The sequence below is a fragment of the Ochotona princeps genome, chromosome 4 (genome assembly GCF_030435755.1).
Source record: "Ochotona princeps isolate mOchPri1 chromosome 4, mOchPri1.hap1, whole genome shotgun sequence".
In the NCBI taxonomy this organism is placed as follows: domain Eukaryota; kingdom Metazoa; phylum Chordata; class Mammalia; order Lagomorpha; family Ochotonidae; genus Ochotona; species Ochotona princeps.
This window is the reverse complement of record NC_080835.1, coordinates 15,404,319-15,426,302: the sequence shown is the minus strand read 5'-3', so window position 1 is coordinate 15,426,302 and position 21,984 is coordinate 15,404,319. Positions and strand designations below refer to the sequence as shown.

At 46.4% G+C, this 21,984-nt stretch overlaps 2 protein-coding genes and 1 pseudogene across 8 annotated transcripts in view; 2 read left to right on the top strand and 1 right to left on the bottom strand.

Moving 5' to 3' along the window:
- Window positions 1-10,206: 10,206 nt before the first annotated feature.
- Window positions 10,207-21,609, bottom strand: HARBI1 (harbinger transposase derived 1). Of its 3 annotated transcripts, none has more exons than XM_058663097.1 (3): window positions 21,537-21,609; window positions 19,853-20,642; window positions 10,207-10,926 (listed from the first exon to the last, which is right to left on the bottom strand). In XM_058663097.1, the coding sequence occupies exons 2-3, from the start codon at window positions 20,520-20,522 to the stop codon at window positions 10,547-10,549; spliced, it is 1,050 nt and encodes a 349-aa protein (XP_058519080.1). In that variant the 5' UTR covers window positions 20,523-20,642; window positions 21,537-21,609; the 3' UTR covers window positions 10,207-10,546. The 3 variants fall into 3 exon arrangements, with proteins under 3 accessions (XP_058519080.1, XP_004585413.1, XP_058519079.1); XM_004585356.4 differs by lacking the exon at window positions 21,537-21,609 and adding an exon at window positions 21,414-21,468; XM_058663096.1 differs by lacking the exon at window positions 21,537-21,609 and adding an exon at window positions 21,327-21,391.
- Window positions 11,038-12,146, top strand: LOC105941833 (small ribosomal subunit protein uS15-like; annotated as a pseudogene).
- Window positions 21,519-21,984, top strand: part of ATG13 (autophagy related 13) — a 69,405-nt gene continuing 68,939 nt past the window's right edge. Inside the window, exon 1 of one of the 5 annotated variants that reach the window (XM_036497658.2) lies at window positions 21,519-21,983. The gene's annotated coding sequence lies outside the window, so the exon portion shown is untranslated. The remainder of the gene's footprint in view (window position 21,984) is intronic. The other 4 variants (XM_036497728.2, XM_058663092.1, XM_058663093.1 and 1 more) reach the window with 4 other exon arrangements.

Below are 21,984 nucleotides of genomic sequence, written 5' to 3'. Positions count from 1 at the left end.
TGGAACCAGATGAGATCCGTTGACGTGTTCAGCATCACCACAGTGGCTTCCTTCTTAAGTCTCTTGGCACACAGACGAACACAGCACAAACATGAATTGATGTGTCTATGCAGGACACGGTTAATCACATAGGTCACAGTGAGTGCGCGCAGCCCACAATGACCAATCAGGAGGAGGAGGACACTTGGAAGGGAAAAGGGTGTGAGGATCAAACAAGACAGTCCTAACTCTTCAAAAGCTTAGGGTCTTCTGAGGGTCGAAAAGCACATCTGAAAATATCAGCCCTTATTCAAGTTTATTCTTCATTGTCACCTGAAAGTGTGAAAAAAAAAATCATTGAAAGGACAACTTAAAGGATGCTGTATAAGACTAGCATGGGGAGGGTGGGTCCAGTGCTAATCCCCTCTTTGCAAAGCGCCAGGATCCCATAGAGGGGCAGATTCTTGTCCGAGCTGCTCCACTTCCCATCCAGCTCCCTGCCTGTGGCCTGGGAAGGCAGTCAAGGACGGCCCAAAGCCTTGGGACCCTGCACCGCATGAGAGACTGGGATGGCACTCAAGCTTCTGGCCCTGCTGCAAACATTAGGGACATGAACGGAAAGCTGAAAGATCTTCTCTGTTTTTTCCTCCCGTTGTGGTCTAAGTTTTGCTACTTTCTTACTTAAAAAGCATTTTAAGCACAGGCACCAACACAGCATGAACAAGTGGTTGTTTATTCAGAAGATGAGAAACAGAAACTAACCATGTAACACAAAGTAAAAGGGAATAAGGCAGAGAGAACAATACATTGTATCCTAAGGGAAAAGAAATTCCTGTCTTAAGAATCTGGTCTGGGATCACCTCAGACAAAGTCTCTTTGGGGATCTCCCAATTCAAGCTCCTGGACTCAGAACCCCAACCATGAAAAGACAGAACAAGTCAATCAACCACCTCAGCTATATGTTGGCAGCGAAATACTGGGCAAACAGAGACTCTAAGATGGATTAGGTCAATCAGTGGATTCTTCAACGACCTCATCATGCTTGGAAGGGCAAGATTGGCAGTGATTCATAACTGGTGAATTGTCAAAACCACTTGAGCAAGACCCTCAGAGCATGCCCCACATCAGGGACCTGGGAAGGGTAGGAAACTGGGTGGGGCTTCTCCCTTAATATCCACCTTCACCTCAGATACATGAAGTAAACAATGTGAAAATAATAGTCTTCCCACTTTCCTGTAGCCCTTGAACCTTTTTACCCTAACTATGTAAAGATTGTCAAAAATATAATTTAAAAAATGGAAAAAGAAGAAATTCCTGTCTTACTCTGAGACTGCAGGAAGGATTGACGAGAGAGAGAGCGCGCGCGAGCCCAACCTACCTGCACCAAAGGCGGGCAAACACCAGAAGGCCTGAGTGCCCAGAAAGCCCCAAAGAGCAAAAAGTCCAACAGGGTAAAAAAAAAAAAACACCTCTGCACATGGGCTTGAGAGGGCCGTGACCAATCACAGTGCAGCCCTGTCCCTCACCCAAGTCCCAGGTAATGATGAGTATGCACTAGACAAACTGACACAGGGGTGGGTGAAAAATATTATAAAGGTGGGGAAAGTGTAACTTCCAGACTCATGACCCTAAACTAACTACCTGCCTAGACCATATCATTCCCTCTGTCACTTTGCTGTTCAACTAAATAAACCTTTCACAAAAGTGAATGGGGCTCAGGTTGTGGTGCTGTATATTAAGCTCCCACTTACAATGCCAGCAACCCATGTTGGCATTGATTAGGTCATGAGTGTTTGCCTTATGATCCAACTACCAGCTAATGTGCCTCGGAAGGCAGCACATGGTCCTAATGCTTGGGCTCCTCACATGGGAAACCCAGATCGAGATCCTGACTCCTGGCTTCCCCCTGACCCAGCTCTGATGGTTTTTTGACCCTTTGGGAATATGAACCAGCAGATAGAGCACGCTCTTTTTCTGCTCCCCCCTTATCTCTGTAACTTTGCCTTTGGAATAAATTTTTTTTCAATTGCACAGTATAGGTAGGTATTTGGTACAGTGGTTTAAGATATCCCTTATGTAGGTGCCTGGTTCAAATCTCAGGTCCTGCTCTTCAAGTCTAGCTATATGTTCATACACTCCCTGGTAGGTGACAACTGACACTCAACTACTCAGGTCCTTGCCACCCAAGTGGGAAATGGGCTGGAGCACCAGGCTCCTGGCTTCACCCTGGCCCAGTCCTGACTGTCGCAGCCATTTGGGTAGTGAACCAGCAGATTTCTCTGTCTCTCTGCCTTTCAAGCAAAATTAAAACAGATAAAAACCTGAAGCTGTCATTCAGATAAAAATATTTTCAATGAATAAACATACAGCAACATGTATGAAAGCCTATTTTTAAGAGAGTTTAAAAATATGTTTCTAAATAGCAAATTTTCAATAGGATGAAGTAATTGTATCACATTGCATCATTTCCTTATGAAAGTAACTAATTAAAAAAAAAGTCCTTGGACCCGACACATTAGCCTAGTGGTTAAAGTCCTCACTATGGACACACTAGGATCCCATGTGGGTGCCAGTTCTAATCCCAGCAGCCCCACTTCCCATCCAGCTCCCTGCTTCTGTCCTAAAGCCTTGGGACCCTGCACCCATGTGGGAGACCTGGAAGAGCTCCTTGCTCCTGGTTTGAGATCGACTCAGCTCCAGCTGTTGCAGTCTCTTGGGGAGTGAATCATCGGATGGAAGATCTTCCTGTCTCTCCGCCTCTCTATACATATGACTTTGCAATAAAAATAAATAAATCTTTTTTTTTAAAAGTCCTTAATAGTGGTGGTTTTTGTTTTTTGGGTTTTTTTCCTGAGATACTCAGAGCTTCCATCCACTGGTTCACAGCCTAAATGCCCACAAAGAAGCCGGCAGCCAGGAACTGCATCCAAATCTCCCAGGTGGATGGCAAGGACCCAAGTATTGGAGCCATCGCTGCTAGCTCCTGGTGTTCAAATCAGCCAGAAGCTTTAAACAGGAACCGGAGCTAGTGGCAAACCCAGGCACACCATATGGAACACGGGTGTTCTAACTGGCAGCTTGACTGTTAGGCCACACTCCTGCCTCAACAGTTGTTATTTGATGAGTGCACAATACTTCATTGAGGAGGATATAATGACCATACTCCCTGTAGTTCTGAGCATTTCCTGTGTAACAGGTATTACTGCTTCTGGACGGGGAGGCAGTGATGAACTTATTTATGCTTAGGTCTTACTGGACATGAGTTAACAAAAGAATACTGAAGAAAGGGACAGGTTTAGTTCTCTGTCATGTAAAATAAATCTAGCAATGTATAGGCTAGGGTGAGCTGTGACTAGCTGTTTAGAACCTGACATAGTCTGCCTTGTTGCTTTGCTTCTTCAAAAAGTGGCTTTCGCCTAAGGTCTGAGAAAACCACCCCTAGCTCCAGCCATCCAGCCTACATTCCAAGCATCAAAGCTGACAGACGAAGGTATCTCTTGTAGTCATGAGGACACATCTTGAAACCAGCACAAGCCATGGCCACTCTGAATAATTCAGCCACAAAGCCACACCTAACTGCAAGAGAAACTGGGACTCAGTCTTAATCCTGGCTAGACATGCCCCGCTCTAAAACTCAGGGGCAATGGGATACCAGGGGACAAGGAAACAAGGAGTCAGCTACATTCCTGGAGCCAAGGGAAGATAGCTTTGCTGTTTCCCAAGTTTACACTGCAACCATACATGTTTCAGGAAAGCTTTCTTGGAAAGGCTTGCGGGAGGTGGAACCTAAAGCTACAGCCCTTGCTGACCCAAATCAACTACATCATTTTGAAACTCTTGACTGTGATGTGGAGAAAAAAAAAAAAAGCTAGAGAAACTAATTTCAAGGCTACCAGACGCTGTCAATTGTTCAAAAGCTGGAGGCTTATATATTGTGAGGAAAACATTTGAGTGTTATTCAAATACTCATCAAAAATTGTCACAAAAAATAGAAATATTTGAGAAGCTGAAGTTCCACTGCTCCATAGGCCGACTGTGGAAGAGCTGGCTGATTCCACAGGCAGCAGTTTATCTCAACAGACATATTTCCTTTACAGAACTTTCTCTTTTCTTTACTTCCATCTTTCTTCCCTCCTTAACTGTCAGCCTTTCGGGGGTTTCCTGAGCAGCAGGCCCTCGCGATGGTGGTGTTCCTCAGCATGAACCACTGGAAACAGTGTGATCACACATGTCCGTTTATGTGAAGCACATACAAACTTATATAGACTAAGAATAAGGGGGAGAACTGGTGTGGTACCCTAGTGACTAAAGTTCTCACGTTGAATGCACTGGGATCCCATATGGGCACTGGTTCTAATTCTGGCTGCTCCACTTCCCAACCAGCTCCTTGCTTTGTGGTCGGGGAAAGCAGTCAAGGACAGCCAAAAGCCTTGGAACCCTATAGCCAAGTAGGAGACCAGGATGAAGCTCCTGGCTCCTGGTTTTGGATTGGCTAAGTTCCAGCTGTTGTTGCTACTTGGGAAGAGAGCCAGTGGATGGAAGATCTTTTCCCCTGTCTCTCTGTAAATGTGTTTTTTCAATAAAAATATATAAATCTTTTTTTTAATCTGAATTATGAGTCTTTGACTTAAAAAAAAAATTAAGATTTGAGTCAGAGAAAGTGTGAGACCAACAGATCTGCTGGCTCACTCCCCAAATGGCTGTAATGTCCAAAGCTGGGCTGGTTCGAAGCCTGGAACCAGGAGCTTCTACCAGGTCTCCCATGTAAGTTCAAAGGTCCAAAGCCTTTGGCCATCCTCTGCTGTCTTCCCAGAATATAAGCAAGGAACTTGATGGGAAGTGGAACAGCTGAACTTAAATTAGAGCCCGTATGAGATGCTAACACTAGCAGGTAGAGGATTAGCCTATTATACCATTGTCCCAGCCTCTGAGTCTGTAACCTTCTGAAGTCACATTTTTATAAAATCTTGGTAAGAGAACAAACTGGGGCCCAGTATGATGGCTCAGTGGCTAAATCTTGCCTTACATGTACCAGAATCCCATATTGGCACCAGATTGTATCCCAGCTGCTCCACTTGCCATCTAGCTCCCTGCTTGTGGCCTGGGAGAGAAGTGGAGAATGGCTCAAAGCCTTGGTACCCTGCACCCACATGGGAGACCTGTAGAAGGTCCTGGTTTCAGATTGGCTCAGCTCCAGTTATTTCAGCTACTTGGGGATGGAATCAAAGGATGCAATCAGAGGATGGAAGATCTTCTTGTCTATATTTCCTTCTCTCTGTAATTCTGCCTTCCCACTAAAAATAAATAAATTAAAACAAAAATAATAAAAGAGCAATAGAGAACAAACTGTCCCCTTGTCAGACCCTTTGATTTCTTATTTCCTGGTCCTAAACAAACATCCCCCTTCATTGCAAAATTCAATTGTGTAGCTGCTTTCGGTTTCAGCTATGGAAAAACGAAACAAAACAAAAAAACCTAACAGGCTTTATTGTCTAGGCTCTGTTTCATCCTTACCCCTCTTTTTGTCTTTACTACACAAGTGCTGCAGTTTTGCTCCTAAATTACATTCACGTGCTAAAGATATTCTAAAGGCTGAGGTTTGGAAGAGGAGTTCCATTCCCTGGCCAACTGATTAGGCCAACCATGTTTGTCCTTGGTCCCTCTTTCCTGGAACTTGACCTAGGTAAGGCCGTGAGTGCTGCACTGGTATGAGCCTTGCTCTGTGCTGGGCCCTTGCTATCTGAAATATCTAAGTGCAAATCTGGAGATCCTACGTGCCAGCTGGAGTTCTCCACACAGGAAAAGGAGACTTACATAAGACTGGCAAAATCCTTGACTCTTTCCCAAACCATGCCGGGAAGAAACTATGCAGGCATGCTCACACTTCTCAGATCGCTACAACAAAAAGGCACTGTAAGCAAACCCTGAGCAGTTGGGAATTATGCACCTTCATCCCGTCCACAGTTCATGTCAGGAATAATGTAACTAGGGAATAGAAAAAAATGGCCTTGCTAAAAACCTAGGTTGTAAAGATATTCAATGGACAGAATTGAAGCCTTTCGCTGTGGAACTGTTAGGAAAGAAGACACTCCCAGAAAAAAATACTGACAGCCAAGGTTCAGCAAGACCAACACAGAACGACCCATAGAGACTGCTGTGTAAGTAAATAAGACTGGAAACGGCATTGCAGATAGTTCCAAGAACATCATTCCCACTCAGCCTTCATGTCACCATCTATTAAAAGTTATGTTGTGGGGCCCGGCGGCGTGGCCTAGCAGCTAAAGTCCTCGCCTTGAAAGCCCCGGGATCCCATATGGGTGCCGGTTCTAATCCCGGCAGCTCCACTTCCCATCCAGCTCCCTGCTTGTGGCCTGGGAAAGCAGTTGAGGACGGCCAAAAGCATTGGGACACTGCAACCGCGTGGGAGACCCGGAAGAGGTTCCTGGTTCCCGGCTTCGGATCGGCGCAGCACCGGCCCGTTGTGGCTCACTTGGGGAGTGAATCATCAGACGGAAGATCTTCCTGTCTCTCCTCCTCTGTGTATATCTGGCTGTAATAAAATGAATAAATCTTTAAAAAAAAAAAAGTTACGTTGTGAAAAAAACAACAATTTTAAACAATGCAGTGACACAAAGATAATATGGAGCACTTGCTATGACTACACTCCATCCTGTCACTTGTCATGTGTGGTTGGCAGTAACTCCTTCCCGATGCCATATGCATGACTGAACCAAAGCTTGATGGGCAAAATATACTTCATACAAGACTCCACAGGGGGGCCGTGGCGCGATAGCCTAGCAGCTAAAGACCTCGCCTTAAACACTCTGGGATCCCATTCCGTGCCGGTTCTATCCCAGCAGCCCCAGCTTCCCATCCAGCTTCCTGCTTGTGGCCTGGGAAACCAGTCGAGGACGGCCCAAAGTCTTAGGACTCTGCACCCACAAGGGAGACCTGGAACAAGTTCTGGGTTGCTGGCTTCAGATCGGCGCAGCTCGTGCTGTTGTGGTCACTTGGGGAGTGACTCATTGGATGGAAGATCTTCCTCTGTATATCTGCCTTTGAATAAAAATGAATAAATCTTTTTTTAAAAAAAAAAAAGACTTCACAAGGGGAGACTGGGAGAGTTAAAACACTTCCTTATTGCCAGTTTGTGTCCCGGCTGCTTCACTTCCCATCCAGCTCCCTGCTTGTGGCCTGGGAAAGCAGTCGAGGACGGCCCAAAGCTTTGGGACCCTGCACCCATATGGGAAACTTGGAAGAAACTCCTGGCTCCTGGCTTCAGATCAGCTCAGCTCCAGCTGTTGCAGCCAGTTAGAAGTGAGCCAGCAGATGGCAGTCCTTTCTCTGTATCTCCTCTCTGCAAATCTGCTTTTCCATTGTTCTGTGTCCCTTAACTTTTGTGAGGGGAGGTAAAACTGGCCTCCAGATCTGTCTCAAAAGAAGGGTTGGAATGCCACATCTTGGGGCCTTCTAATTTTCACAGATTGGATTAACCTCAGATGCCTATACCGATGTATATTATATATGTGTATATATATGTGTGTGTGTGTGTATGATATCTTCTTATATGAAGAGTCTTCAAAAAATTGTGGAAAAATAAGATTTTAAAAGTAAGGCTTTTTTTTTTAAAGATTTATTTATTTTTTTATTGGAAAGCCGCATATACAGAGAGGAGGAGAGACAGAGAGGAAAATCTTCCGTCTGATGATTCACTCCCCAAGTGACTGCAATGGCTGGTGCTGTGCCCATCTGAAGCCAGGAGCCAGGAACTTCTAACAAGTGTCCCATGAGGATGCAGGGTCCCAAGGCTTTGGGCTGTCCTCAACTGTTTTCCCAGGCCACAAGCAGGGAGCTGGATGGGAAGTGGAGCTGCCGGGATTAGAACCGGAGACTATATGGGATACTGGCGCATTCAAAGGCAAGGACGTTAGCCACTAGGCCACGCTGCCAGACCCTAAAAATAAATCTCTAAAACAAAACAAAAACACAACAAAACAAAAACTTGGCCCAACATGTTAGCTTAGTGGCTATAAAGTCCTTGCCTTGAACATGCAGGGATTCCATATGGGTACCAGTTCTAATCCCTGCTTGTGGTCTGGGAAAGCAGCTGAAGACGGCCCAAAGCCCTGGGATCCTGTACACATGTGGGACACCCTGAAGAGGCTCTTGGCTCCTGGTTTCAGATCAGCTCAGCCCTGGCCGTTGCAGCCACTCCGGGAGTGAATCAAGGGACAGAAGATCTTCCTGTCTGTCTCTTCTCCTTTCTGTATATCTTCTTTCCAATAAAAATAGATAAATCTTTAAAAAAAAAAAAAGGGAAAAAAACACATATATACACATACATTCAGAGATTTTCTAAAAAACAAAACAAAAAAATAAAAATAAAAACCAAAACACTGCCTTAAGTGGAGACAGAACAAACTAGGGGCAGAAGTTAAAGGTTATGAGGGGGAGGGGGAGGGCTGGGAAATGGTAACAGAGCATCTTCCCTTCCCAGTTAACTCTGCCATCCCCCTCTCCCCCAATCAGTGACTGCACTATGCAAGTCAGGCAGAAGCTCCTGCCGTGGACCCCTCCCCAGAGGGGATAATGACGGAAAATAGCATTTGGAGTGGGAATAAACAGCAGATAATAATCCATAATTGTTTTTAAATCTTGAGGATGAGTCACCCTTAATTTATTTCCAAATTTCTTGTGTCATCAGCTGTTCATTTCTTTACTTTGAAAATCACCAGATTAACACTGCCAAAGGCAGGTAGCAAATGGTCCAAAAGGACAGTTCGGATACCATATGGTGAGTGGCTGAGAAACCAGGGACAAAACAAGTCTGAGGAAAGTGTCTTTTTTGTCCTTGCAAACACACCAATGTGTGAACCTAATTCACACTTTCATTATTCAATCACGTTATTTTTATATCAGTGTAATTTTAGGGCATGACTTGCCAGGGAATTATTTATTTCCTGGGAAATTCTGTCCATCACTGCATACTAGATATGTAACTTCTAACCCCAGAATTCATTCAAATTCAGAAATCACATTCCTTTTACCTCTCCTTTTTGAAACTTTCACATGTCTGTTTTATTCAATAAATCTTCCTGGGCCCGGCGGCATGGCCTAGCGGCTAAAGTCCTCGCCTTGAAAGCCCCGGGATCCCATATGGGCGCTGGTTCTAATCCCGGCAGCTCCACTTCCCTTCCAGCTCCCTGCTTGTGGCCTGGGAGAGCAGTTGAGGACGGCCCAATGCATTGGGACACTGCACCCGCGTGGGAGACCCGGAAGAGGTTCCAGGTTCCCGGCTTCGGATCGGCGAGCATCGGCCCGTTGCGGCTCACTTGGGGAGTGAATCATTGGACGGAAGATCTTCCTCTCTGTCTCTCCTCTGTATATATCTGGCTGTAATAAAATGAATAAATCTTTAAAAAAAAAATAAATAAATCTTCCTTCCACACAAAGAATTTCAAAACGGAATGATCACATCAGCATTGCATTCTAACCTCACATAGATACCGACGAGATATTGAAGTCTGGGGGACTTCTCTTTCCTTGAAATCTGTTAGAGTCTTTATGTTCTCTGTAAAGTGTAAGTTTGCTAATTTACCCGTCATTGAATTGTAATGTTGAAGCTGATTTGGTTCTTCAGCACATTTAGGCTCTAACTCTGACTCAGGTTTGGAAACAGAGTAGTGCAGTTCAGACACTCCCTCTAGGAACTCAGTCCACAGCACAGCACAGTTCTTGATGGCGCCCCTTCAGCCTTTCAGGCTGCCCTCAACGGCGTCTATCAACATCAAGCCTGGGCTGCGCATCAGGCCTGCAGGTTAAGATGACTGCCTTCCATGTCAGAGAACCCGAGTCCCATACCTGGTTCTGGCTACTGAGCCCAACTAATGGGGCTCCTGGGAGGCAGTGATGCTGGTTCAAGTAATTGCCCTCCTGTACCTGCACATGGGAGACCTCGGTGGAGTTTCCAGTCCCCGGCTTTGGCCCAGCATAGTTCCAGCTGTGGCAGGCCCTCTGAGAAGTGAGCCAGCAAATAGGAGTGTTTCTGTGTGTTTCTGTGCCTCGCAAATATTTATTTTAAAAACTGATTTTTCAAACATAGAGCTGCCAACCCAGATTCGTTGCCACTGCCTTACTTCAGAAGACTGTTTTCTAACAAATCCATGAAGTGTAAAAACTAAAACCTACGAAAATTGGGGCAAACAAATAACTGAAACTAAAAAAGTGTTTGGGCTATTTTATATTTTCCTTTTTTCTATGACTTGGCTGGTACAACTGTCAATGTTGGCAACCAGTGAGTTTTCAAAGGACTGGGGCTTGATCTGGAGTTGATTGGATGGTAGGGGACTCTTGTCCTGCTTTTCAGTTAACTTTTCTGCAAATGACTCGGGATAACCTGGCACAGAGCCAACCCTTCCAAAATACAGATTAGATGTGAACTTGTGACAGCCGTCTGCATGCTCAGTCATGTTAGGTGGTTATGGCACTGCCCAGGAGAGGGTGGCGAAGGGGCCAGCTTGTCACAACTCCTTCTCCAAAGTCTCACTCATCCTGACCTGCCAGCACGTTAGCTAAAATGAGCAAGCATCAGCTCATGACGCACACGGTCAGCCTCTAAGTCCAGTGACTCCAGGTGCTCAAACTCCTCCTCGGGGGGCTGCTCAGTGGGTCCTGCTGCGGGAGAGGACCAAATGTCCATGCCATGCTCCAAGGAGATGTTATGGAGGACACAGCAAGCCAAGATGATGTGACTGGATTTCTCCGGAGAGTACTGCAGAGCCCCCTTGGATCCATCCAGACAGCGGAACCGGGAGCAGAGGGTTCGGAAGGTCTTCTCCACCACATTGTGAGTTGCAGAATGGGCCATGTTGTAGCGATACTCAGCCGGCGTTTCCGGGATGTGGAGCGGGGTCATGAGCCAGGTGCAGAGCGAGAAGGAGCTATCACCTGTGGGCGAAAGCCCAAGTCAGTCACACGTGGTGACGAGTGGGAAACAAACAAGGAGTGGTATTTAGAAACACATATTTAAAGTGACATTTAAAAAACAAATACAAGAAAATGCAACGACTTCTAGAACCAAATGACACAGAAAATTATCAAGATATACATGCTGGGGCAAAAGCAAGCCTGATTTCCAGTAGGAAATCCTGAGTCTTGGTTAGGAAAAGCCTTTACTCCTGGCTTCGGTCTCGTCCCGTCCTGTTACAGGCCTATGGTGAAGGAACCAGCAGATGGGAGATCTCATTCTCACTCTGTCTCTGTCCCTTTCTGTTTCTCTGCCTTTCAAAATAAAAGAGAGGAAAAATAGGTCTGGCGGCGTGGCCTAGCAGCTAAAGTCCTCGCCTTGAACGCCCCGGGATCCCATATGGGTGCCGGTTCTAATCCCAGCAGCTCCACTTCCCATCCAGCTCCCTGCTTGTGGCCTGGGAAGGCAGTCAAGGACGGCCCAAAGCTTTGGGACACTGCACCCGTGTGGGAGACCTGGAAGAGGTTCCTGGTTCCCGGCTTTGGATCGGCACAGCACCGGCCATTGCGGCTCACTTGGGGAGTGAATCATTGGATGGAAGATCTTCCTCTCTGTCTTTCCTCCTCTCTGTATATCTGACTTTCCAATAAAAAAAAAAAAGAATAAATCTTTAAAAAAAAAAAAGAGAGAGAGAGAGAAATAGAACTTAAAAATAAAATAGGGTCTGGTACGGTAGCCTAGTGGCTGAGTTTCCAATAAAAATAAAATAAATTTAAAAAGGACCTGTCCCAGTTGGCCCTACCCTATAGCTGCAGCGTCCCCACCTGGCCAAAGCCAATGGCCAACGATGTGAAGGAACAGATTTATAAACTGGCCATAAACTGACTCCCTCCCAGGTGAGTGTGATTCCGAGGGACACCCATGGCGTTGCTCAAGTGTGTTTCGTGACAGGCAGTAAGATCTTGAGTCTCCTGAAGTCCCAAGGCCTGGTTTCTGATCGCCCTGAGGATCTCTATTATTTAACTAAGAAAGCCCTGCTGGGCGGAAGCACCTCGAGCGGGACACAAAGGATGCCAAACTGTCTGATTCTGATAGAGAGCCACGTTCACCGGCTGGCTCAACACCACAAGACCAAGCGGGTCCTCCCCACGAGTGGGAGTATGAGTCATCCACAGCCTCTGCCATGGTGGCATCCATTTGATTCTGTACTCAAGCAATAAAATCATTGTTAAAAACAAAAATAAAATAAATCTTTAAACAAACCTAGAATTTCAGGTTTCAAAACATAGAGACTTCAGAGTATTTCACGGATAGTAACAATTTATCTCCAGGGCTCAGAACACTAAAGCCCCAGCATGTATGGGGCAGATCAGAACTCAGCTGTTCTGCCTTCCTAGACATCAGTTACTAGACCACACATTTTGTATCAGACGGACAAGAAAACTTTCACACTACTAAGGGGAACATGAACGCAAGGAGACAAATTCTAATACACGGTGATAAGGAAATGAAATCACAATTCCACTAAAATAACACACACTACTCACCTTAAGTGACTTCCTTGTCAAATGGCCCCAGGAAGTGTTAACAAACAGCACTGGGGTGTAGTGACCCAATGCTTCTATAATGTTTACTTGTCCTGACTCACCACGTCTGGCAGATACAATGTCTCACACAGAGGCACAAATGCTTAGAAATCTGAGACAATTAGGCTCTGGAGCACCTCCATGTCCAATCACTGTGCTTCTGACCACCCTCCATTTTGGTAAATAGTTCCAGACTGTTCGGCCAGTCTAGGCACTGGTGCAAACATATGGGATTCCTTTCTTTTAGGAGCTCGCATTTCAGAAACTAGATTAGCTGTAAATAACTAAGAAGTCTCAGAAAACTTTTAACATTTATATTTAGCTGACTTTTTTTTCTTCTAAGTATAAGCTGTCCTTTTAATTGAACTCATCCCAACTAAAAACTGAATTTAGGAAACTGATGCTGTAAACACTAGGAAAAACGATAGCGATGACTCATCGAGCACCTACTATGGTAAGGAACTGTGCTAGCACTTCCAAAATAATCTCTCCCATTATCCAATCCCAACTCTGCCAAGTGAGATATGGAACTCACTTTGCAGATGAGAGGATCAAAATGTATGTCAGCCACAAGTTTCAGAAAGCAGGCGAAGGAAGCCAATTAGTCACTGCATGATATGTCAGACTCACAGTCATAAAATAATGGTGCAAGGCTGTAAATAATAAGGTAAACAAGCTAAGAGGAAGTCCAGACATGGAAATCCTGCACTCCTGTGAAAGCCTCCCTGAGAAATGGCAGGAGCTTGTGCTGGGGGGAGACATGCAGGGACCAGCTAGCGCAGGGACAGGCTTCTTGTGAAATGCTCTGTCGGCATCAGCTGGTCGTCAGCCAAGCGCCGGAGGGAAACAGCCGGGGGGGGGGGGTGGCAGGAATTAGGATCAGAATTGCTAAACAGATTACCACGGCTTTTATGATCACTGAGCCACGAGACATTCTGGCAGATTTTACCCAAAGCGACTTAACAGGACCAGGCCAAGAGCTCAAGAGACAAAAAAAAAAAAAAAACCCTCACCCTAGAATGAATGTTTACAAGAGCAGGAATAGCTAGAGGGGAAGTCAGGTAATGCCATCTGAAGGGATGGAAAGATGAGAGTAAGAATAGGAAGCTGGAAATACACTAAAAATAAGCAAACAAAACAAGAGGGACTACTGTTCAAGACTTGACAAAATGAACTATTTGAGTCAGCCTTGTGGCACAGTTAAGCTGCCACCTGCAATGCATCCCATATGGGCACTAGTTAGAGTACTGGGTACTCTGCTAATGAGCCTGGGAAAGCAGTGGAAGATGACCCAAACGCTTGGACCCCTTCATCTATGTCCAAGGCCTGGAAGAAGCTCTGAGCTCCTGGCTTCAGGCTGGCATAGCACCAGCCATTGGGTCATTTGGACAGCAAGCCAGTGGATAGATGATCTCTCTCTAACGCTACCTTCCAAATAAATCAAGAAATAAATCTCTTTTAAAAAACTAGGACTGTTCCACATATCAGATGATGTTTCTAAGATAAAATTAATGGAGGTTGACACTGCAGTATAGGGGGAAAGGCTGCTGCCTCTGGTGCTGCCATCACGTAAGGGTGCTGGTTTGAATTTTGGGTGCTCCTCCTCCAATCCAGCTCCCTGCTAAATGCACCTGGGAAAGCAGTTAAAGTTGACCCAAGTGCTTGGGCCCCCTGCCACCCAAGTAGGAGACCAAGAAGAAGTTCCTGGCTCCTGCCTGTGACCTGGTTCAGCCCCGGTCATTATGGCCACTCAGGGAGTGAATTAGCAGACTGAAGATTCCTATCTCTCTCTGTAACTCTTTTAATATAAAATAAAAATTTTTAAAGGATACAATGAGAAGCCTCAGTGCAATGGCTCAGCGGCTAAATCCTCACCTTGCATGGGCCAGGATCCAATACGGATGCCGGTTTGTGTCCTGGCTGTTCCACTTTCCATTCAGCTCCCTACTTGTGGCCTGAGAAAGCAGTAGAAAGCTTTGGGACCCCCATCTGTATGAGAGACCAGAAGCAAACTCTTGACTCCTGGCTTTGGACTGGCTCAGCGCTGGGTGATGTGAACCAGTGGATTAAAGGTCTCTCTGTCTCTCCTTCTCTCTGTAAACCTACCTTTTCAATAAAAATACATAAACTTAAAAAAAAATTACCCATATGACTCTTTAACCTTAAAAATAACTGAAAAATGACACTAATCAGAGATCTTCACATTGACTTTCTTGTTAGAACTCAGATAGACCTTCTAAGAAGTTCACACTAGAACACAGGGTGCTAGGGGACTCAAATTCCAGGGATACAGCCTCCTGACTTAGGTAGGAGGTTGCGTATCATCCAAAATTAAAACTAGCCTCATTCAACATTTGTTGCAAGTGCCATCTCCCCCGTTTCCACAGTATTCTTAGAGAATTAGAAAAGCACAAAAGGGCCTGGCATGATAGTATAGTGACTAAATCCTCTCTTTGCATGCACCGGGATTCTAAATGGGTACCAGTTTGTCTCCCACCTGCTCTACTTCCCATACAGCTTCCTGCTTGTGGGCTGGGAAAGCAGTAGAGAATGGCCCAAAACCTTGGGACCCTGCACCTGCATGGGAGACCAAGAAGCTGCTCCTGTCTCCTGGCTTCAGACTGGCTCAGCTCTAGCCACTGCTGGCGACTGTGGCCCCTTGGGGAGTGAACCAGTGGATGGAAGCTCCTTCTCTTTGCAGATCTGCCTTTCCAATAAAATAAAAAAAGCTTTTCTTTTTTTTTTTTTTTTTAAGATTTTATTATTATTGGAAATCCGGATATACAGAGAGGAAGATTTTCCATCCGATGATTCACTCCCCAAGTGAGCCGCAACAGGCCGGTGCTGTGCCGATCCGGAGCCGGGAACCAGGAACCTCTTCTGGGTCTCCCACAGGGGTGCAGTGTCCCAAAGCTTTGGGCCATCCTCGACTGCTTTCCCAGGCCACAAGCAGGGAGCTGGATGGGAAGTGGAGCTGCCGGGATTAGAACCAGCGCCCATATGGGATCCTGGGGCTTTCAAGGTGAGGACTTTAGCTGCTAGGCCACACCGCCAAGCCCTTCTTTTTTTTTTTTTTTTAAAAAAAAGATTTATCTATTTTTATTGGAACGGCAGATATACAGAGAGGAGGAGAGACAGAGAGGAAGATCCGTCTGATGGTTCACTCCGCAAGTGGCCGCAAAGGCTGGAGCTGTGCCGACCCAGTCTGGAAACAGGAGCTCTTCTGAGTATCCCACATGGGTGCAGAATCCCAAGGCTTCGGGGCCATCCTCGACTGCTTTCCCAGGCCACAAGCAGGGAACTGGATGGGAAGTGGGCTGCCGGGTTTAGAACTGGTGCCGATATTGGATCCTGGCACGTTCAAGGTGAGGACATTAACCACTACGCTATTGCGCCAGCCGAAATAAAGCTTTTCTTAAAGAAAAGCACAAAAAATTCGCCAGAGTTTTTACTGATTTTCAACTATGTAAATAATGCAAAGAAACTTCTCTAACAGCATAATTTTAACTGAACCTGGCATCCCAATGTGGGTAGGAAAAGAAAATTGATACCTGCCACATGACTTGACATCCTTAATAAATGATGTATTTACCAAACATACCAAGGCCTAATATCATCCGGCTTAAAAAGTTAATGTCACACAGTGATGTCAACTTTATACAACTGTTTCTTCTGTAGTAAAAATGTCAGTTATATTGAGACTTAATTCTGAAGAGCTTTTATAACTATTAAGTTAGACAATTCATGTAAAATGCATACAATATTTCCTGACAAATTTTAAATGTCAGTAAGTATAGGCTTTTTAAAAAAGATTTTATTTTTGGAAAGTCAGATACAGAGAGGAGAGACAGAGAGAACTGCCTTCCAATGATTCACTCCTCAAGCAAGCACAATGGCTGGAGCTGCACTGATTCGAAGCCAATAGCCAGGAACTTTCTCCAGGTCTCCCACGCAGGTGCAGGCTCCCAAGACTTTGGGCATTCCCCAACTGCCTTCCCAGGCCACAAGCGGGGAGCTGGATGGGAAGTAGGGCCGCCATGATCAGAACTGGTGCCCATATGGGATCTCAGTGCATTTAAGACGAGGACCCTAGCTGTTAGGCTACCACACTGGGCCCTAGGCTTTTTTTTTTTTTAATTTATTTTTATTGGACAGTCAGATAGAGAGACAGAGAGGAAGATCTTTGGTCCATCGATTCACTTCCCAATTGGCAACAGCTGGAGCTGATAGGCTGCCTTTATATTGAGGGTACCAAATTGTGAAGATTCACGGAGGAGTCAGCTGGGACCCAGGCATTCTGATAGCTGTACAAGCAGTTACTGCGGGTGGGTGTTATGGCACAGTGGGTAATTCTGTCACTTGCCAATGATGCTATTAGATACAGGAGCAATGGTTCTTGTCCCAGCTGATCCACTTCTGATTCAGTTCCTTATTTGTGGCCTGGGAGAGTAATGGAGGATGGTTGAAGTCCTTGGGTCCCTGCACTCATGTGGGAGAGCCAGAAGAAGCTCCTGGCTTTGGATTGGCTCAGTTCTGGCCATTTCAGGAGTGAACGAGTGGATAAAAGGTCTCTCTGCCTCTCCAATAAAAATAAATAAATATTAAAAAAACAGTTCAAAATAAGTAAGAAAAAAATAGTTAAAGTACATGACAGGATGAAAATAAAAGCTCAGTCATGTAGAGCAATGGTAAACATCAGTATGCTCCAAGGTATGACACAGGGCACTCCGGTGGCAATCTCTAACCAGTCGGACCAGTTCATGGAAGGATGTTAAATGTTTTCGGAGCATTTACTGCAGGTTAAATTCTATGCTATATCCTGGTGTAGTGCAGAAATGATCTGTGGCCTACAAAGAAAGGACTTCTAATCCTTCATGCATTTTTCATCTGTCATGTCCAATTATTTATAACATGCTGTGCCTCACATTAAGAATAGCAATGTTGGGCCCGGCGGCGTGGCCTAGCGGCTAAAGTCCTCACCTTGAAAGCCCTGGGATCCCATATGGGTGCCGGTTCTAATCCCAGCAGCTCCACTTCCCATCCAGCTCCCTGCTTGTGGCCTGGGAAAGCGGTCGAGGACGGCCCAATGCATTGGGACACTGCACCCGTGTGGGAGACCTGGAGGAGGTTCCAGATTCCCGGCTTCGGATCGGCACGCACCGGCCGTTGTGGCTCACTTGGTGAGTGAATCATCGGACGGAAGATCTTCCTCTCTGTCTCTCCTCCTCTCTGTGTATCTGACTTTGTAATAAAATAAATAAATCTTTAAAAAAAAAAAAAAGAATAGCAATGTTGCGAACAAATCTCCCAGGCTCCAGGGGTTTACCACTGACAACTAAATTTCTCACAGCTGTATGCTCCACCTTACATGAACCGGCCTCTTGTCCTACCCATATCACTAAAGCCACACAGTCTAACAGGACTTGGGAAAAACTGGTGAAGTGAATTTCTACAAGAATCATCATTCCAGGCAATCTTTACTCTCATTTGCAAATAGGAATCATTTTTTAAAAGATATTATTATTATTATTTATTATTGCAAAGTGAGATATACAGAGATGAGAGACAGAGAGGATTATGAACCCACGCCCATAGGGACCCCAGTGCGTTGAAGGTGACGGCCTTAGCCGCTATTCCACTATGCTGAGCCCTAAGAAACTTTGGTGTTTTTTTTTTATAGAGGCGGTATATGCTTAGGGTAGAATTTTTACGTTATTTCTCCCTTCTTTTGTTTTTGGATGGGGAGCTTTGTAGAATTACGGACAGTGGGGATCCCCAAGAGATTTTAGAAGTATCCCCTAGTTGGTGTGGGAGCTTTGCCAAGGTCATTCAAGAAGTGACTCTATAAGCCTGGATGTTGGAAATAGCATGGACAGCCCACGGCCAGAGCAGGGAGGGCAGAAGGCGACAGTGACATGGGGAGGCAGGAAGGTCCGCACGCTGTGGGGGACCAGAGACTTCATCAATCCTCTGCTGCTTTCTCAGGTGCATCAGCAGGGAGTTGGATTGGAAGTGGAGCATCCAGGCCTCGAACTGGTGCCCAAATGGGATGCTGGCGCTATAGGCCGTAGCTTTGCATACTACATTACAAAGCCAGCCCTTGTTGATGTTATTTTCAGATACTACAAATTAATCTCAAACAAAAAAAAAAAAACAAAATGAAAACCAAGCCAAACCAAAACACTTTAAGTCTCAGGAAGTGCTGTGCACATTACGCTGCAGCTTGGGGCACCTACATGCCATTCTGGCATGCCAGTTCATGCCCTGGCTACTCCACCTAAATAAATCCAGCTTCTTGCTATTGCATGTGGGAAGCAGAGGAGGACAGACTAAGGACTTGGGCTCCTGTCAGCCATCTGGGAGATTGCCATGGGATTCCAGGCTCCTGGCTTTGGCCTGACCATGCCTGAATATTGGACATATTTCAGGAGGAAACTATGAGATGGAAGACCTGTTTAACTCTCCTTGTCCATCATTCTGCCTTTGAAGAAAACACATAAGGCTTTCAGGAAAAACAGGTTCAACTGTATGTAGGTCCTGTATTTAACCAGTTCTGTAGTTTTGGCTGTATTTACGGGGACTGTTTTTGCCTTAATGGTGTTGGACCATGCTGTACTTCTTTCCCAGGCCACAAGCAGGGAGCTAGATGGGAAGTGGGGCAGCCCAGACATGAACTGGTGACCATATGGGATGTTGGTGCTTGTAAGGTGAGGACTTAGCCATTGAACCGTCAAATGCAAACTCCTGTATGTGATTTTGTTTTGTATATCTAGACACATATATACTTCTAAGAAATTCCAAGAATTGGTGAAGAAGTGGGTTCAAATAACGATGTTTCCAAGTTTTAAAAGTTGCCTTCTCATAAATTAAGACTCACAGGGTTCTCACAAGGGATCCCACAAAGAAAGTGAAAAGGGGGGCAGGTGTGTGGTGTAGTGGGTTGGGGTACCATTTACTGCTCTGGCATCCCATATGGTTACCAGTTTAATTCCTGAGTGTTTGGCTCTCTGCTGGGGCACATGCGAATGCAAGGGAAGATTGTTCAAATCCTTGGACCTCTGTATCCATGTGGGAGACCCAGATGAAGCTCTTGGTTCCTGCCTGGCCAAGGCGTGGATGTTATAGCTATTTGGAGAATGAATTCTCATATGGAAGCTTGCTCTCTATTGCTGTCTCTGCCTCTCTCAATGGCTCTGCCTTTTAAATAAATAAAATCATTTGGAGAGAGAAAAAAAAAAAAGTGAAAGCATTGAGACAACTGTATTCCAGACTGCTCTGTGACTTTTCTACAGCTGCATGAGAGGAATGCCTGCCGACTTACCAAGCAGCCAGCTATCTTTGGGCATCCCAGCTTTAAACAGAGTATTCAGTGAAGACTGCTGCAGCACAGCATGGTCCTGCAAACTGCCGGGCCAGTTGGTCTCCACGGTCATCAGTGCCCCTCTGACGTCACACACTATCAGGCAGTTTAAAGAGTGCAGGCCTTTGCGATTCACGTAGGAGAGGTCTTCGGCATTGGGGGCCTTGATGGCCACATGGAGACAGTCCACTACCCCTAGGACACCTGGCATCCCTGCCAAGCCATAGAACTCATCCTTCAGGGCTTGCACAGAGCGTTCATCCACTGGGAAGTGGATGAACTGCGAGGCCCTCTCCACCAGCGCCTCTGTGACATTGGCCACGCAGCGACTCATGGAGGCCTGACTGATTCCAATTGCATCTCCCATTCGAGTCTGGAAGGAACCCGAGGTGTAAAAGCCCAGGGCTGCAAGGATCTGGGTCTCTGGGCTAATAGCCCGGGATCGCTGAGTTGGTCTAGAAAGACTGGCTCCCAAGAGCTCCACGAGGTAGTAGATGAACTGCCGAGGAAAGCCGTACATGGACAGCAGGTATTCGTCCGTCACATCATCCAGCTTAAAACGGTCCAACGTCCGGTGGCCTCGGCCGTACAGCAGCAGGTCACAGTCAAGCACTGTGATGGGTATAGCCATGGTACACCTGAGTGGGGTTTCTCCTCTCTGCTACTTTTGCTGCAGGCAGAGGTTGCTACCAGAAAGTACTGAAGGTAGTTAGACATCGGTTAAATGATTTTGGTAAGCATAAACTTCTTGCTGTAAAGGTTAAAAGAAAAAAAAAAACACATTAGACGTCTATACAAGATATTCCAAGGACTCAGTGACTCCAAAAGCACTCTGAAAGACACTCTCCATTGCTTTTGGCATTGTATTTCTTAGGATTTTCTACACTAACTCATGGCTGCCAAACAGGCTCACTCCGGTTTACAGAATAATGGGAATTGTTATGTTGGTGGCTCACTGAAAGCCTAGCATTTCAGCTATGGACAGAATGGACGTGGTGGTATAATTAATTCTTCACAACATCCAAAAGACCTGATCCTGGCTATCCTGGAAGATAACCAAAGGGGTGGGGAGCTCGGGAGCTCAAACCAGTCTGACAAGGGACGAGGAAGAGGAGAAGGCAAAAAACAAAACGCAACCAGATCCTGACCCCGCTTGGAGGACAGCCATTGCCCGCCATAAACACTTTTTATTTTTTAAATTTACTCCAGTTTATCCAAATCGTAAAGCTGGGGTCTAAGAAGTAGGGAAGTTAGAAAAGAAGAGCGGTTGGGGGCCGCGACTCTGCCACTTGGAAACGGCGCCTTAAACACACAGACCCAAGTGCGGCGGACACAGTAAGCCACCGTGGCCGCTCACCCACCTGTCCGCGGCTGCCGGGTTAGCAGCCAACCCCGACGCCTCGCCGCGGTCCGACAGTGTTCGAGAAGCGCCCACCGGAGCACAGGCCGCCCCGGCGCGCAGCACGGCCCCGCCCCCTCCACGTCAGCGCCCTCCCCCCGCCGCGTCCGCAACTGCTGCGACCTGCGCTTCGCCGCCGCACATTCCACACACGGCCCCAACGGCCTTACTCCTTCAAGACCTCTTCTTTTCTTTTGAGACTCTCGGAAATTTGAGCAAGATGGAGTAATACGGAACTTAAATTACGTTTAGAGCGATGTTCAGGGAGAAAAAGACGGAAGTGAGGCATCCGTGGTGTAAAGAAAGTGCGGCTGAGGTTAGTCAGTTGGATTTCCCCCATAGGCCTCTTCCTAACCCCCCAGCGCCCCCCGCCTCCAGCGAAGCGGATGAAAACAAACAGTAGCGATGGCGGCGCCGGGAGAGGATCCGTTGCTGGGTTTGGGACAGGAGTTGATGGCCTGATTGGCAACGGGAGCCCTGAGCAGCGCCAGTCGAATCGAGTGCGACGATTCGCGCGGTGCCGGGGACGAAACGCTCTGAGCCTTGGAGCCGGCAGCTTCTGAGGGCGTGAGGGAGCCGTGACCCGTTCCGAGCGCGGAACCCTCAGCCAGGACGCGCGGCTGGCCGGCCCTCAGGCCCCGGCCTCCCCCGGAATGAGAGTCCCGAGCCACTGTCTGGCCGGCAGCTTGGCAGG